Below are 15,971 nucleotides of genomic sequence, written 5' to 3' on the forward strand. Positions count from 1 at the left end.
GCACCAGCAGCAGAATAGTGAGTGCAGCTCTGGGGTATAATACAGGATGTAACTCAGGATCAGTACAGGATAAGTAATGTCATGTATGTACACAGTGACTGCACCAGCAGCAGAATAGTGAGTGCAGCTCTGGTGTGCCGTAAGTAGTCTAAGATTATTACAGTAATGTTGGATATTTGTAGATTAATATTACATGTATAAACAGTAAAATCTAATTAACAAGTGGAAGTCCTCTTTAAATTAAGACGAGTCAGTAAACGTTTTTTGTCCACCAATAATTTACAGAATGGTCTTTGTAGCGCCGCCGGGAGGGGGGAGGGGGGGGGGTAATCAGTTTTGTATTTAGGAATGGCAGCTGCACACAAGTGAGTGGATGGGAATAATGGCTGATGTCAGGGAGCAGCAGAGAGAATCCCCATATTACCATACAATCTGCTCAGTGAATCATGCCGAGGGCTGACCCACTTACAGGCACCATGCAAAAAATTCCAAAAACTGCCAAGTCTTGTGAAACATCACATTCTTGTCAGTACCCGAGAAAAGGGATAGATAGAAGAAAACCCAACCACATGCAGCACCGGCACTAGCCATAGGGATGGATGAGAGAGGTATGGAAGAGGAATAAGTGCTACCTGCACCATATAGGGCACTAATATATGGAAATAGTCAGGGGTCCTACAGGTTGAGCTTCTATCAGATTTAACTTGGCCCAAATTCCATAAAGCTCTCCCATCACTTTGGTGCAGACCCCATCCATATCACAGTGACGACACATTCACCAGTCCTGTGGCTTCTGTGCAACAGAATGCTGCAGAGCTGCAATACCAAGAACAGCCACTATACCATGCAGGGCGCTGTGTTTGGTAGTTAGCGCAGAGACAAATCAAAGTGATTATAAGGTCAAAGACAAATCCCCTAGGGACTAATACGCACTGCTGTGACGCAGACCTGCTCAAAGATTGTGTTATGTCACGTCAGCCAATCCTGACTAAACTCCAATCAAATGACCCTAACGGATAATACCACAGATTTCTATGACACTGACTGATTACACAGCAGAGACAGGTTCTGCAGCAGCTAAGGAGTGTACAGTGTGGTTCTGCAGCAGCTGAGGTGTTTATTATCAGTTTCTGCTGCAGCTGAGGTGTGTATGATGATGTTATGGAGCAGGTGAGCTGTGTATTATGAGGTTCTGCAGCAGCTAAGATGTTTATTACGATGATCTGCAGCAGCTGACTTGTGTATTATGAGGTTCTTCAGGAGCTGTGGTGTGTATTACCAGGTTTCTGCAGCAGCTGAGGTGTGTATTATCAGGTTCTGCAGCAGCTGAGGTGTGTATTATCAGGTTCTGCAGCAGCTGAGAGGTGTTTATTACCAGGTTCTGCAGCAGCTGAGGTGTGTATTACCAGGTCCTGCAGCAGCTGAGGTGTGTATTACCAGGTTCTGCAGCAGCTGAGGTGTGTATTACCAGGTTCTGCAGCAGCTGAGGTGTGTATTAGGGTGATGTCACACATGGCGTTTTTGTCCGTTTTTCCGAATTTGCGCAATTAAAAACGGACAAAACCGCATGTGTTTTTAAAAACGGATACATTTTTTAATGCATGTGTTTTTTTTTACGATCTGAAAACGCACTAACTAAAAACGGCCTAAAAACGCCAAGTGTGACATCACCCTTACCAGGTTCTACAGAAGCTGAGGTGCGTATTGCGAGTTTCCATGGATTTGAGGTTTGTATTGTGATTTTGGCTGCAGTCACACGCGGCATTTTGAACCCGTTTTTGGCCAGTTTTTAAGCAGTCCGTTAAAAAACGCATCCGTTTTTGAAAGGTTTTACCAATTATCTCAATTAAAACTGGTCAAAAACAGATGTGTTTTCAAAAAACGCATGCGTTTTTTACCGGATGCGGTTTTTACCGGATGCGTTTTTTGACGGACTGCTTAAAAACAGGCCAAAAAAGGGGTTCAAAACGCCACGTGTGATCGCAGCCTTAAACTGCTGCTTCCGGGGAGATGGAGCATTGCATGTCCTTCAGTGGTCAGGACAGGAAAACATATTTCCTTCTAATGTATCACTGACAGATCAGGAAGAGATAAGCGGCGTCCCCGTGTGCCGCTCATCTCAATACAACCATTACGCCCTGACACATTGTGACGACACATACACTGCGACACAGAAAATCCCTCTCTGACGGCTGCGGAGGACGAGGTCTCGCAGGGATTTCATCTGTAGTAATTTGGCAGAAGATGGGGGAAGCGCTGCCGAGTCTCTAATAGACATCGGATAATGAGATTGCTCTTTTACTGCTCATATCCGCCGCTCCGCGCCACAATCAGCAAGATCTGCTGCAAACAACGATAGATAATATCACCTCTGCATCGAGGAGGCGCCATAACTAGAACATCAAAGCTCTGTTCATACATTTCCTTTACGTTGTGTTAACTTGTTTACAGCATGTTAACACATTTGTAACATGTAACAATGTATATGTTTACAATGTATAAACGCAACTGAATGTAACCATTATATGTGATACATTATTCTCCTTCTTTCACATCCCTTTAAGACTCCTTAGTGTGACCCGTTTCCGGTACTGAATGACTACACCCCTGACTGCTATACACACAGATAATCATAGCCCTGATGTTACCAGGGTCAATCACATCCTGATCTAACCCGATGTCTGTGTCATCATCCTGAGAGCAGCCTCCATGGATACGGCTATGTAAACAGGCACGCCATGTGCTCGGCTGCCGTCTCAGAGGATCCCTTTAATTAAAGGGTAGCATCACTTCAGAGAAACACTGCAACAATAGTTACTCAGAAGCACCCACCCGCTGATTTTGGAAAAAAGCTCCAACCTTGAGGGCACGTTCACACGTTGCATTTTGGCATGCGTTTTCATTGCGTTGAAACGCATTACAACAGCGGAGGAGAGGCGATTTGCCTAATTTCATGACTGTTAACATTTGCATTTACAAAACGCATTGTAAACATGATGTTAACTAATGTGTTAACATATGCAAACAGTAATGTAATTAAGCAAATCACCCCTCCTCAGTCGTTGTAATGCGTTTCAAGCGCTTACAAACGCTTCCCAAAAAGCAACGTGCCCTGAGGCTGCGTTCGCACGTGGCATTTACATTGCGTTTTGAAACCCGAGGAGAGGAGACTTACCTAATGACATTGCTGTGAACATTTACGTTTACAAAATGCAACGTTAACACCTACGTTAAGATTATGTTCCTGCGTGTGCGTTTTCTTAATGTAATGTTAACGCGTCGTTAACAGCAATCTAATTAGGCAAATCTCCTCTCCTCAGCTGTTGTATCACGTTTCACAATGCTACGTAAACGCCACACGTGAACGTACCCCAAATGTGAGCCTTCAAAGGACTGTGACATAGAGGAAGCTTCCCTGAAAAGGATAGGGGCCATTTTGGAAGAGAAACGATAGTCAAGGTGAGGCAACGTTGGCACCTGAAAAAGGCACCATGGGTGTCCTAGGTGAAGGGTGACATTAAAACACATTGACATGCATGAACGGATATGGAATTTATTGTGGGATCCCAATAATGACCCTGAATTAATTATAATCATATATTCACCCATGTGCCATCTTACCCCCTCCACCGCTACACCACTGAGGTAAATGGTATTAAAGGGGAAATATTTCCCAGACCATTAACGAAGTCACCACGACGGTAATGAATGATGACAGCTCCACCTTAATTAACCTTCGTGTCTGAGACTTCTTAAAAACTAATGAGATACAAAGACAGTAACAGATGTCACAGCAGCGGGCGACCCTGTGCTGCAGCGGAGGGCACCCTGCCGGACCTGCGGGGAGATAATGTCATATAATGGATGACACAGGCTGAGATAATGAGCTACAATGTACCAATGGCATTAAACATCCCCTTTAAAGACAGATTGAGAAGAATTACCGCAGTGCAAGAAGGGAGCTGCTGCGGGAGAGAACGAGAAGAGAACTGCTGCGGGAGAGAACGAGAAGAGAGCTGCTGCGGGAGAGAACGAGAAGAGAGCTGCTGCGGGAGAGAACGAGAAGAGAGCTGCTGCGGGAGAGAACGAGAAGAGAGCTGCTGCGGGAGAGAACGAGAAGAGAGACGCTGCGGGAGAGAACGAGAAGAGAGACGCTGCGGGAGAGAACGAGAAGAGTGACGCTGCGGGAGAGAACGAGAAGAGAGACGCTGCGGGAGAGAACGAGAAGAGAGCCGCTGCGGGAGAGAACGAAAAGAGAGCCGCTGCGGGAGAGAACGAAAAGAGAGCCGCTGCGGGAGAGAACGAAAAGAGAGCCACTGCGGGAGAGAACGAGAAGAGAGCCGCTGCGGGAGAGAACGAGAAGAGAACCGCTGCGGGAGAGAACGAGAAGGGAACTGCTGCGGGAGAGACCGAGAAGAGAACTGCTGCGGGAGAGAACGAGAAGAGAACTGCTGCGGGAGAGAACGAGCAGAGAACTGCTGCGGGAGAGAACGAGAAGAGAACTGCTGCGGGTGAGAACGAGAAGAGAACTGCTGCGGGAGAGAACGAGAAGAGAACGGCTGCGGGAGAGAACGAGAAGAGAACGGCTGCGGGAGAGAACGAGAAGAGAACTGCTGCGGGAGAGAACGAGAAGAGAACGGCTGCGGGAGAGAACGAGAAGAGAACTGCTGCGGGAGAGCTAAAAGAGAACTGCTGCGGGAGAAGAGAACTGCTGCATAGCGGCACCACATGAGGATGACAACTTCTATATATTCTATAGAGGCAAAGAGGAAAAACATGGTTGCTTTCTTCCAAAAACAGCGCCACACCTGACCATGGTTATTGTGGGTATTGCAGCTCAGCTGTATAGAAACGAATGGAGCAAACCAACCATAGCCTGGAAAGAAGCTTTTTGGAAGAAAGGAACAATGTTTATCAACTACTGGACAACCCCTTTAACTACAGGTTATATTACGTAACATAGACAAGCAAGGAGGAAAGACAAGGGAGCGCTCTGTGCTATTTATGAAAGTCTAACTATGGAGTTCAGCCACCGAATTCTCTAAAAGACGATGGAGCGGAGTTAGTGTCACAAGAGATAAATTGTAGCCAACATCTGAGAATATAAAAAGTATCTAATTATTACCCCAAATTACTGACTTTGTAGCGTTCTTAAAACACAACTATCCTGCCTTCACATGCAATCACATCACACTACACCTCAGATGATGGATCACAGGATAATAAAGGGTTAATGAGCCAGATTTAAAGGGCCACAAACACTAAAAATTCAGCAGCTCATAAAAGCCGGTTACATAAGTCAACCATTATTGGGGCATCAGTCACAGCAGACACTGTGCTGTAGTCTCCCTCCAGCCAGGCGGAAAGTGGCTGATAACAGGGAACAATAGGGCTAGTTCTATCATTATAAGACAGATTTTGAGTGCTGTTTTGCTTTAAGATCAATGATGATCCGCTCAGTGTCTGGTAAGGTAATAAATTACCCAGCAGTTAAGCAACACTGGTCCCTCCAGGCAAATCCACAACTACTAAGGGACGGTCACACAAGCTGCAGCGTATTGTGTAAACGCTGAATCAGTTATCATCCCCCATAGGGCGCAACATGGACAAAAAACCTGTTCTGCAGAACAACAAACTGTCCCTATGTGACCGTCCTCCATCACCACCGCATCAATCACCAGCATGCAGCAGTGAGATGGTTAACATCTGCAGGAAACAAAATATCGAGGATCCCTGGAAGTTTAATCGAAACTAATTCACTGCTTCCGCTTTCACTGTGCACACCTGCCAGCCGCGACCTACCTGATCCCCACTGCCTGGTAGTCACAGGTATTCACCGCCCCCAGAGAGATCACTACAGGCTCTCACCTCACATGTCTCATTCAGGAGAAGAAAGGAAAGGAGGTATTATATTCTACTACCTAGGGGGCAGTATTATAGTAGTTATATTCTTGTACATAGGGGGCAGTATTATAGTAGTTATATTCCTGTACATAGGCGGCAGTATTATAGTAGTTATATTCTACTACCTAGGGGGCAGTATTATAGTAGTTATATTCTACTACCTAGGGGGCAGTATTATAGTAGTTATATTCTTGTATATAGGGGGCAGTATTATAGTAGTTATATTCCTGTACATAGGGGGCAGTATTATAGTAGTTATATTCCTGTACATAGGGGGCAGTATTATAGAAGTTATATTCCTGTACATAGGGAGCAGTATTATAGTAGTTATATTCCTGTACATAGGGGGCAGTATTATAGTAGTTATATTCCTGTACATAGGGAGCAGTATTATAGTAGTTATATTCCTGTACATAGGGGGCAGTATTATAGTAGTTATATTCTTGTACATAGGGGGCAGTATTATAGTAGTTATATTCCTGTACATAGGGAGCAGTATTATAGTAGTTATATTCTTGTACATAGGGGGCAGTATTATAGTAGTTATATTCCTGTACATAGGGAGCAGTATTATAGTAGTTCTATTCTTGTACATAGGGGACAGTATTATAGTAGTTCTATTCTTGTACATAGGAGCAGTATTATAGTAGTTATAGTCTTGTACATAGGGGGCAGTATTATAGTAGTTATATTCCTGTACATAGGGGGCAGTATTATAGGAGTTATATTCTTGTACATAGGGGGCAGTATTATAGGAGTTATATTCCTGTACATAGGGGGCAGTATTATAGTAGTTATATTCTTGTACATAGGGGGCAGTATTATAGTAGTTATATTCTTATACATAGGGGGCAGTATTATAGTAGTTATAATTGTTGTACATAGGGGGCAGTATTATAGTAGTTATAATTGTTGTACATAGGGGGCAGTATTATAGTAGTTATAATTGTTGTACATAGGGGGCAGTATTATAGTAGTTATAATTGTTGTACATAGGGGGCAGTATTATAGTAGTTATAATTGTTGTACATAGGTGGCAGTATTATAGTAGTTATAATTGTTGTACATAGGGGGCAGTATTATAGTAGTTCTATTCTTGTACATAGGGGACAGTATTATAGTAGTTCTATTCTTGTACATAGGAGCAGTATTATAGTAGTTATAGTCTTGTACATAGGGGACAGTAGTATAGTAGTTATATTCTTGTACATAGGGGCAGTATTATAGTAGTTATATTCTTGTACATAGGGGGCAGTATTATAGTAGTTATATTCTTGTACATAGGGGGGCAGTATTATAGTAGTTATATTCTTGTACATAGGGGGCAGTATTATAGTAGTTATATTCCTGTACATAGGGGGCAGTATTATAGTAGTTATATTCTTGTACATAGGGGGCAGTATTATAGTAGTTATATTCCTGTACATAGGGGGCAGTATTACAGTAGTTATATTCCTGTACATAGGGGGCAGTATTATAGTAGTTATATTCTTGTACATAGGGGGCAGTATTATAGTAGTTATAATTGTTGTACATAGGGGGCAGTATTACAGTAGTTATGTAATTGTAGTAAACATATATAAAAAATATATATAATATAATAAACACTTATATGAATTACAACATTGATTGTATGGATTTTCCCAGTGTTTCCTGCTCGGATTACTCCCTAGTGACTGTACCCTAGAAGTCAAGTGCACTAATCCACAATGATCTGTCTGTGTCGGTCACAATAAGGAAGTATTATAAGAGCAGGAGGTTTACAGGCCAGACTAGGCTCTAATCCCTGTATATAAGGCTGATGCCCCAGCAGCACTTCAGAAAATGCAGAAACTGAGCTCATTACACTGAATATTAAATGAAAGCTCCTGGGAGAATAGCTTAAGCAGCAATTCCCTGATGGAGGGATATTCTTGGAAAAGTTCCTGTAAACTTCTGTAGGGGGCAGCATATAATCCTCACAAATTACTGTTTGAAGCTAAATCAGGATCTAGACATTCATGGATCTGTCCTCCCACTTACAGTATCACATAACAGGTTCTCGGGCTCTGAATGTAAACAATGAGAGTTTCTATTCAGTGACAGCAAACAGAGATTTTGAAAATGATTTAGAAATGAAACAAAGGTCAAATAGTAAACCCCATTCAGTCAATCATTCTAAAAACGACTTAGAACTAGACCCAGGCAGAGATTTGGTAACTCTCCGCCACATGTATGACTAACCACCGACATCCATCATGATGCAGCGTTTTGTAATCTGATTTCCATGAATAACATGAAGCAATCGGCCATTACAGGAAAGACAGGGAAATCGGAAAGACAAGAAGTAGTCCAAAGAAAAGGAGATGCCTATAGCACATGGCGGAACAATGAAGGAAGATGAAAAGCTGGAATGCGATTGGTTGCTATGCGCTATAAAGGAGATGCAGAGCTATTGTCCATAGCAACCAGTCAGGTCAATGCTTTGTTTACATTAGGCCTCAGGAAACGGAAACCTAGAATGCGATTGGTTGCTATGTGCTATAAAAGAAGGCTTTGTCCATAGCAACCAGTACAGTCACTGCTTTGTTTACTTTAGGCCTCAGGAAACTGAAACCTCAAATATGATTGGTTGCTCAAATTAAAGGAATTGTCCATGCTTATATATATAATAAGGCTGAACTATGACAGCATTAGCCAGATCCCTAGCAGTTGTACATCATAAGTCTCAACCAACAAAGAAGGCCATGACACAGGCGCTGAGAGACCCGATATATGACACAATACTGTACTACATGAGGGAGGCCATGACACAGGCGCTGAGAGACCCGATATATGACACAATACTGTAATACATGAGGGAGGCCATGACACAGGAGCTGAGAGACCCTATTTATGACACAATACTGTACTACATGAGAGAAGCCATGACACAGGCACTGAGAGACCCTATATATGACACAATACTGTAATACATGAGGGAGGCCATGACACAGGCACTGAGAGACCCTATATATGACACAATACTGTAATACATGAGGGAGGCCATGACACAGGCACTGAGAGACCCTATATATGACACAATACTGTACTACATGAGGGAGGCCATGACACAGGCGCTGAGAGACCCTATATATGATACAATACTGTAATACATGAGGGAGGCCATGACACAGGCACTGAGAGACCCGATATATGACACAATACTGTAATATATGAGGGAGGCCATGACACAGGCACTGAGAGACCCTATATATGACACAATACTGTAATAGATGAGGCAGGCCATGACACAGGTGCTGAGAGACCCTATATATGACACAATACTGTAATAGATGAGGGAAGCCATGACACAGGATCTGAGAGACCCTATATATGACACAATACTGTAATACATGAGAGAGGCCATGACACAGGTACTGAGAGACCCTATATATGACAATACTGTAATACATGAGGGAGGCCATGACACAGGCGCTGAGAGACCCTATATATGACACAATACTGTAATACATGAGGGAGGCCATGACACAGGTGCTGAGAGACCCTATATATGACACAATACTGTAATACATGAGGGAGGCCATGACACAGGCACTGAGAGACCCTATATATGATACAATACTGTAATACATGAGGGAGGCCATGACACAGGAGCTGAGAGACCCTATATATGACACAATACTGTAATACATGAGGGAGGCCATGACACAGGAGCTGAGAGACCCTATATATGACACAATACTGTAATACATGAGGGAGGCCATGACACAGGAGCTGAGAGACCCTATATATGATACAATACTGTAATACATGAGGGAGGCCATGACACAGGCACTGAGAGACCCTATATATGACACAATACTGTAATACACGAGGGAGGCCATGACACAGGCGCTGAGAGACCCTATATATGGCACAATACTGTAATACACGAGGGAGGCCATGACACAGGCGCTGAGAGACCCTATATATGGCACAATACTGTAATACACGAGGGAGGCCATGACACAGGATCTGAGAGACCCTATATATGACACAATACTGTAATACACGAGGGAGGCCATGACACAGGATCTGAGAGACCCTATATATGACACAATATTGTAATACATGAGGGAGGCCATGACACAGGAGCTGAGAGACCCTATATATGACACAATACTGTAATACATGAGAGAGGCCACGACACAGGAGCTGAGAGACCCTATATATGACAATACTGTAATACATGAGAGAGGCCACGACACAGGCGCTGAGAGACCCTATATATGACACAATACTGTAATACATGAGGGAGGCCATGACACAGGAGCTGAGAGACCCTATATATGACACAATACTGTAATACATGAGAGAGGCCATGACACAGGCGCTGAGAGACCCTATATATGACACAATACTGTACTACATGAGAGAGGCCATGACCCAGGAGCTGAGAGACCCTATATATGACACAATACTGTACTACATGAGGGAGGCCATGACACAGGCACTGAGAGACCCTATATATGACACAATACTGTACTACATGAGGGAGGCCATGACACAGGCACTGAGAGACCCTATATATGACACAATACTGTAATACATGAGGGAGGCCATGACACAGGAGCTGAGAGACCCTATATATGACACAATACTGTAATACATGAGGGAGGCCATGACACAGGTGCTGAGAGACCCTATATATGATACAATACTGTAATACATGAGGGAGGCCATGACACAGGCGCTGAAAGACCCTATATATGATACAATACTGTAATACATGGGAGAGGCCATGACACAGGAGCTGAGTGACCCGATATATGACACAATACTGTACTACATGAGGGAGGCCATGACACAGGCGCGAGAGACCCTATGACACAATACTGTAATACATAAGGGAGGCCATGACACAGGCGCTGAGAGACCCTATATATGACACAATACTGTACTACATGAGGGAGGCCATGACACAGGAGCTGAGAGACCCTATATATGACACAATACCGTACTACATGAGGGAGGCCATGACACAGGCGCTGAGAGACCATATATATGACACAATACTGTAATACATGAGAGAGGCCATGACACAGGAGCTGAGAAACCCTATATATGACAATACTGTAATACACGAGGGAGGCCATGACACAGGCACTGAGAGACCCTATATATAACACAATACTATACTACATGAGGGAGGCCATGACACAGGAGCTGAGAGACCCGATATATGACACAATACCGTACTACATGAGGGAGGCCATGACACAGTTTGAAACCTTAATACGTGTATAGTAGTATATGGTGTGGGGGGGGGTCACTCACCAAAATGACCCACAAGATAGAAACGTGTCATTCTTGTTTTGGCCATCAGGACAGAACCAGCTGGGAGTTGTAGCAGATTTATAGGATCCAGATCACTTGTCTAGACAGGCAGGAGACAGGTATTCAAATCAATGCAAGGCCCTTCCTGCCGCCATAACGAGGACAAGGGTCAATGATGTCACATATATGAGTGACCCCTGTACAGACAAGTGACACGTATAAGTGACCCCAATATAGACACATAACACGTATAAGTGACCCCAATATAGGCTGGTGACACATATAAATGACCCCAATATTGACAAGTGACAAATATGAGTGATAAGTGACCCGAATATAGTGACTCGTATATAGACACGTGACATGTACAAGTGACATCAATACAGACAGGTGACATGTATAAGAGACCCCAATATTAGCAAGAGACACATGAGTGACCCCAACACAGACAGATATAAAGTATTAGTATCCCTATGTATACATATAAGAAGTATGAGTGACCCCTATATAGACAGGTGAAAAGTATAAGTGACCCCAATATTGACAAGTGACACATATGAGTGAGCCCAAAAAAGACAGGTGACACATATGGATGACCCCAATATAGACAGGTGACACATATGGATGACCCCAATATAGACAGGTGACACGTATGAGTGACCCCAATATAGACAGGTGACACGTATGAGTGACCCCAAAATAGACAGGTGACACGTATGAGTGACCCCAATATAGACAGGTGACACGTATGAGTGACCCCAATATAGACAGGTGACACGTATGAGTGACCCCAATATAGACAGGTGACACGTATGAGTGACCCCAATATAGACAGGTGACACGTATGAGTGACCCCAATATAGACAGGTGACACGTATGAGTGACCCCAATATAGACAGGTGACACGTATGAGTGACCTCAATATAGACAGGTGACACGTATGAGTGACCTCAATATAGACAGGTGACACATTTGGATGACCCCAATATAGACAGGTGACACTTATGAGTGACCTTAATGTAGACAGGTGACACATATGAGGGATTACATTATAGATATGTGACATGTATGATAATATATAGATGACAGGTGATACTAGTGACTCCAGTATAGACAGGTGACTCCTACATAAATCACATCTAATCACTATAAGTCATGTACAGTATAATCACAATAGAGCAGAAAGTGCATCTAGCACTATATCACCAGTACAACCAGTGCATCTAGCAGTATATCACCAGTACAACCAGTGCACCCAGCAGTATATCACCAGTGCACCCAGCAGTATATCACCAGTACAACCAGTGCACCCAGCAGTATATCACCAGTACAACCAGTGCACCCAGCAGTATATCACCAGTGCATCTAGCAGTATATCACCAGTACAACCAGTGCACCCAGCAGTATATCACCAGTGCACCCAGCAGTATATCACCAGTACAACCAGTGCACCCAGCACTATAGTACCAGTACAACCAGTGCACCCAGCACTATAGTACCAGTACAACCAGTGCACCCAGCACTATAGTACCAGTACAACCAGTGCACCCAGCACTATAGTACCAGTACAACCAGTGCACCCAGCACTATAGTACCAGTACAACCAGTGCACCCAGCACTATAGTACCAGTACAACCAGTGCACCCAGCACTATAGTACCAGTACAACCAGTGCACCCAGCACTATAGTACCAGTACAACCAGTGCACCCAGCACTATAGTACCAGTACAACCAGTGCACCCAGCACTATAGTACCAGTACAACCAGTGCACCCAGCACTATAGTACCAGTACAACCAGTGCACCCAGCACTATAGTACCAGTACAACCAGTGCACCCAGCACTATAGTACCAGTACAACCAGTGCACCCAGCACTATAGTACCAGTACAACCAGTGCACCCAGCACTATAGTACCAGTACAACCAGTGCACCCAGCACTATAGTACCAGTACAACCAGTGCACCCAGCACTATAGTACCAGTACAACCAGTGCACCCAGCACTATAGTACCAGTACAACCAGTGCACCCAGCACTATAGTACCAGTACAACCAGTGCACCCAGCACTATAGTACCAGTACAACCAGTGCACCCAGCACTATAGTACCAGTACAACCAGTGCACCCAGCACTATAGTACCAGTACAACCAGTGCACCCAGCACTATAGTACCAGTACAACCAGTGCACCCAGCACTATAGTACCAGTACAACCAGTGCACCCAGCACTATAGTACCAGTACAACCAGTGCACCCAGCACTATAGTACCAGTACAACCAGTGCACCCAGCACTATAGTACCAGTACAACCAGTGCACCCAGCACTATAGTACCAGTACAACCAGTGCACCCAGCACTATAGTACCAGTACAACCAGTGCACCCAGCACTATAGTACCAGTACAACCAGTGCACCCAGCACTATAGTACCAGTACAACCAGTGCACCCAGCACTATAGTACCAGTACAACCAGTGCACCCAGCACTATAGTACCAGTACAACCAGTGCACCCAGCACTATAGTACCAGTACAACCAGTGCACCCAGCACTATAGTACCAGTACAACCAGTGCACCCAGCACTATAGTACCAGTACAACCAGTGCACCCAGCACTATAGTACCAGTACAACCAGTGCACACAGCAGTATATCACCAGTACAACCAGTGCACCCAGCAGTATATCACCAGTACAACCAGTGCACCCAGCATTATATCACCAGTACAACCAGTGCACCCAGCACTATAATACCAGTACAACCAGTGCACCCAGCAGTATATCACCAGTACAACCAGTGCACCCAGCACTATAATACCAGTACAACCAGTGCACCCAGCAGTATATCACCAGTACAACCAGTGCACCCAGCAGTATATCACCAGTACAACCAGTGCACCCAGCAGTATATCACCAGTACAAATAATGTCCCCAACACTGATAGACCAGTACAGCCATCAAACCCAGCTAAAGAATCCCAGTACAGCCAGGAGTACATGACCAGTACAGCCACCAGTGTGTCCAGGTCATTATCACCAGTACAACCAGTGTCACCAGTAAGGCCAGTGCCCCTTGCACTGTACTCCCAGTATGTGAGGGCTGTACCCGGCGCTGTGCTCTGCACTCACCCGGGAGTAGAGCTCGTACACGGACATGCTGCTGCTCGGTGCCGGTCACTCTCCGCTCTCCATGGGCTCCCGGCTCCCGCCGCTGCCGCCGACCTTTAGCTCCCAGTCCCGGCAGTGAGTAATCCCCGTGCCCGGGCTCCTGCCGCCTCCTCCAGCCACTGACTCCACCTTACGCCGCTCCCTGCACAGGTGTGGGAGGAGAACAGCACAGTGTACACAGCGCGCACAGGAGCCTCGCCGCACTACATGCACCCCCGGCCATCAGCTCACCGCACTACATGCACCCACAGCCATCAGCTCACGGCACTACATGCACCCCGGCCATCAGCTCACGGCACTACATGCACCCCGGCCATCAGCTCACGGCACTACATGCACCCCCGGCCATCAGATCACCGCACTACATGCACCCTCGCCATCAGCTCACCGCACTACATGCACCCCCGGCCATCAGCTCACGGCACTACATGCACCCCCGGCCGTCAGCTCTACCGCACTACATGCACCCCCGGCCATCAGCTCAGCGCACTACATGCACCCCCGGCCATCAGCTCACCGCACTACATGCACCCCCGGTCATCAGCTCACCGCACTACATGCACCCCCGGCCATCAGCTCACGGCACTACATGCACCCCCGGTCATCAGCTCACCGCACTATATGCACATCCGGCCATCAGCTCACCGCACTACATGCACCCCCGGCCGTCAGCTCACCGCACTACATGCACCCCCGGCCGTCAGCTCACCGCACTACATGCACCCCCGGCCATCAGCTCACCGCACTACATGCACCCCCGGCCATCAGCTCACCGCACTACATGCACCCCCGGCCATCAGCTCACCGCACTACATGCACCCCCGGCCATCAGCTCACCGCACTACATGCACCCCCGGCCATCAGCTCACCGCACTACATGCACCCCCGGTCGTCAGCTCACCGCACTACATGCACCCCCGGCCGTCAGCTCACCGCACTACATGCACCCCCGGCCGTCAGCTCACCGCACTACATGCACCCCCGGCCGTCAGCTCACCGCACTACATGCACCCCCGGCCATCAGCTCACCGCACTACATGCACCCCCGGCCATCAGCTCACCGCACTACATGCACCCCCGGCCATCAGCTCACCGCACTACATGCACCCCCGGCCATCAGCTCACCGCACTACATGCACCCCCGGCCATCAGCTCACCGCACTACATGCACCCCCGGTCATCAGCTCACCGCACTACATGCACCCCCGGCCATCAGCTCACCGCACTACATGCACCCCCGGCCAATCGCTCACCGCACTACATGCACCCCCGGCCATCAGCTCACCTCACTAAATGCACCCCCGGCCATCAGCTCACCGCACTACATGCACCCCCGGCCAATCGCTCACCGCACTACATGCACCCCCGGCATCAGCTCACCGCACTAAATGCACCCCCGGCCATCAGCTCACCGCACTACATGCACCCCCGGCCATCAGCTCACCGCACCACATGCACCCCCGGCCGTCAGCTTACCGCACTACATGCACCCCCAGGTGTAACTACCCCGCACTACATGCACCCCCATCAGCCACCGCATTACATGTACCCTCAGCCATCAGCTTACCGCACTACATGCACCCCCAGGTGTAACTACCCAGCGCTACAT

The 15,971-nt window shown here is 46.4% G+C and overlaps 1 protein-coding gene across 2 annotated transcripts in view; it reads right to left on the reverse strand.

Annotated features, from left to right (window-relative positions):
* The window catches only part of MYO5B (myosin VB), a 164,277-nt gene extending 149,724 nt beyond the window's left edge, over window positions 1-14,553 (reverse strand). Inside the window, exon 1 of one of the 2 annotated variants that reach the window (XM_072133253.1) lies at window positions 14,324-14,553. In XM_072133253.1, the coding sequence (XP_071989354.1) occupies window positions 14,324-14,350 (27 nt within the window). In that variant the 5' untranslated portion in view covers window positions 14,351-14,553. The remainder of the gene's footprint in view (window positions 1-14,323) is intronic. The other variant, XM_072133259.1, reaches the window with a different exon arrangement.
* Between the last annotated feature and the right edge of the window lie 1,418 nt (window positions 14,554-15,971).

Source organism: Engystomops pustulosus, chromosome 1 (genome assembly GCF_040894005.1).
Source record: "Engystomops pustulosus chromosome 1, aEngPut4.maternal, whole genome shotgun sequence".
NCBI classification, from domain to species: Eukaryota; Metazoa; Chordata; class Amphibia; order Anura; family Leptodactylidae; genus Engystomops; species Engystomops pustulosus.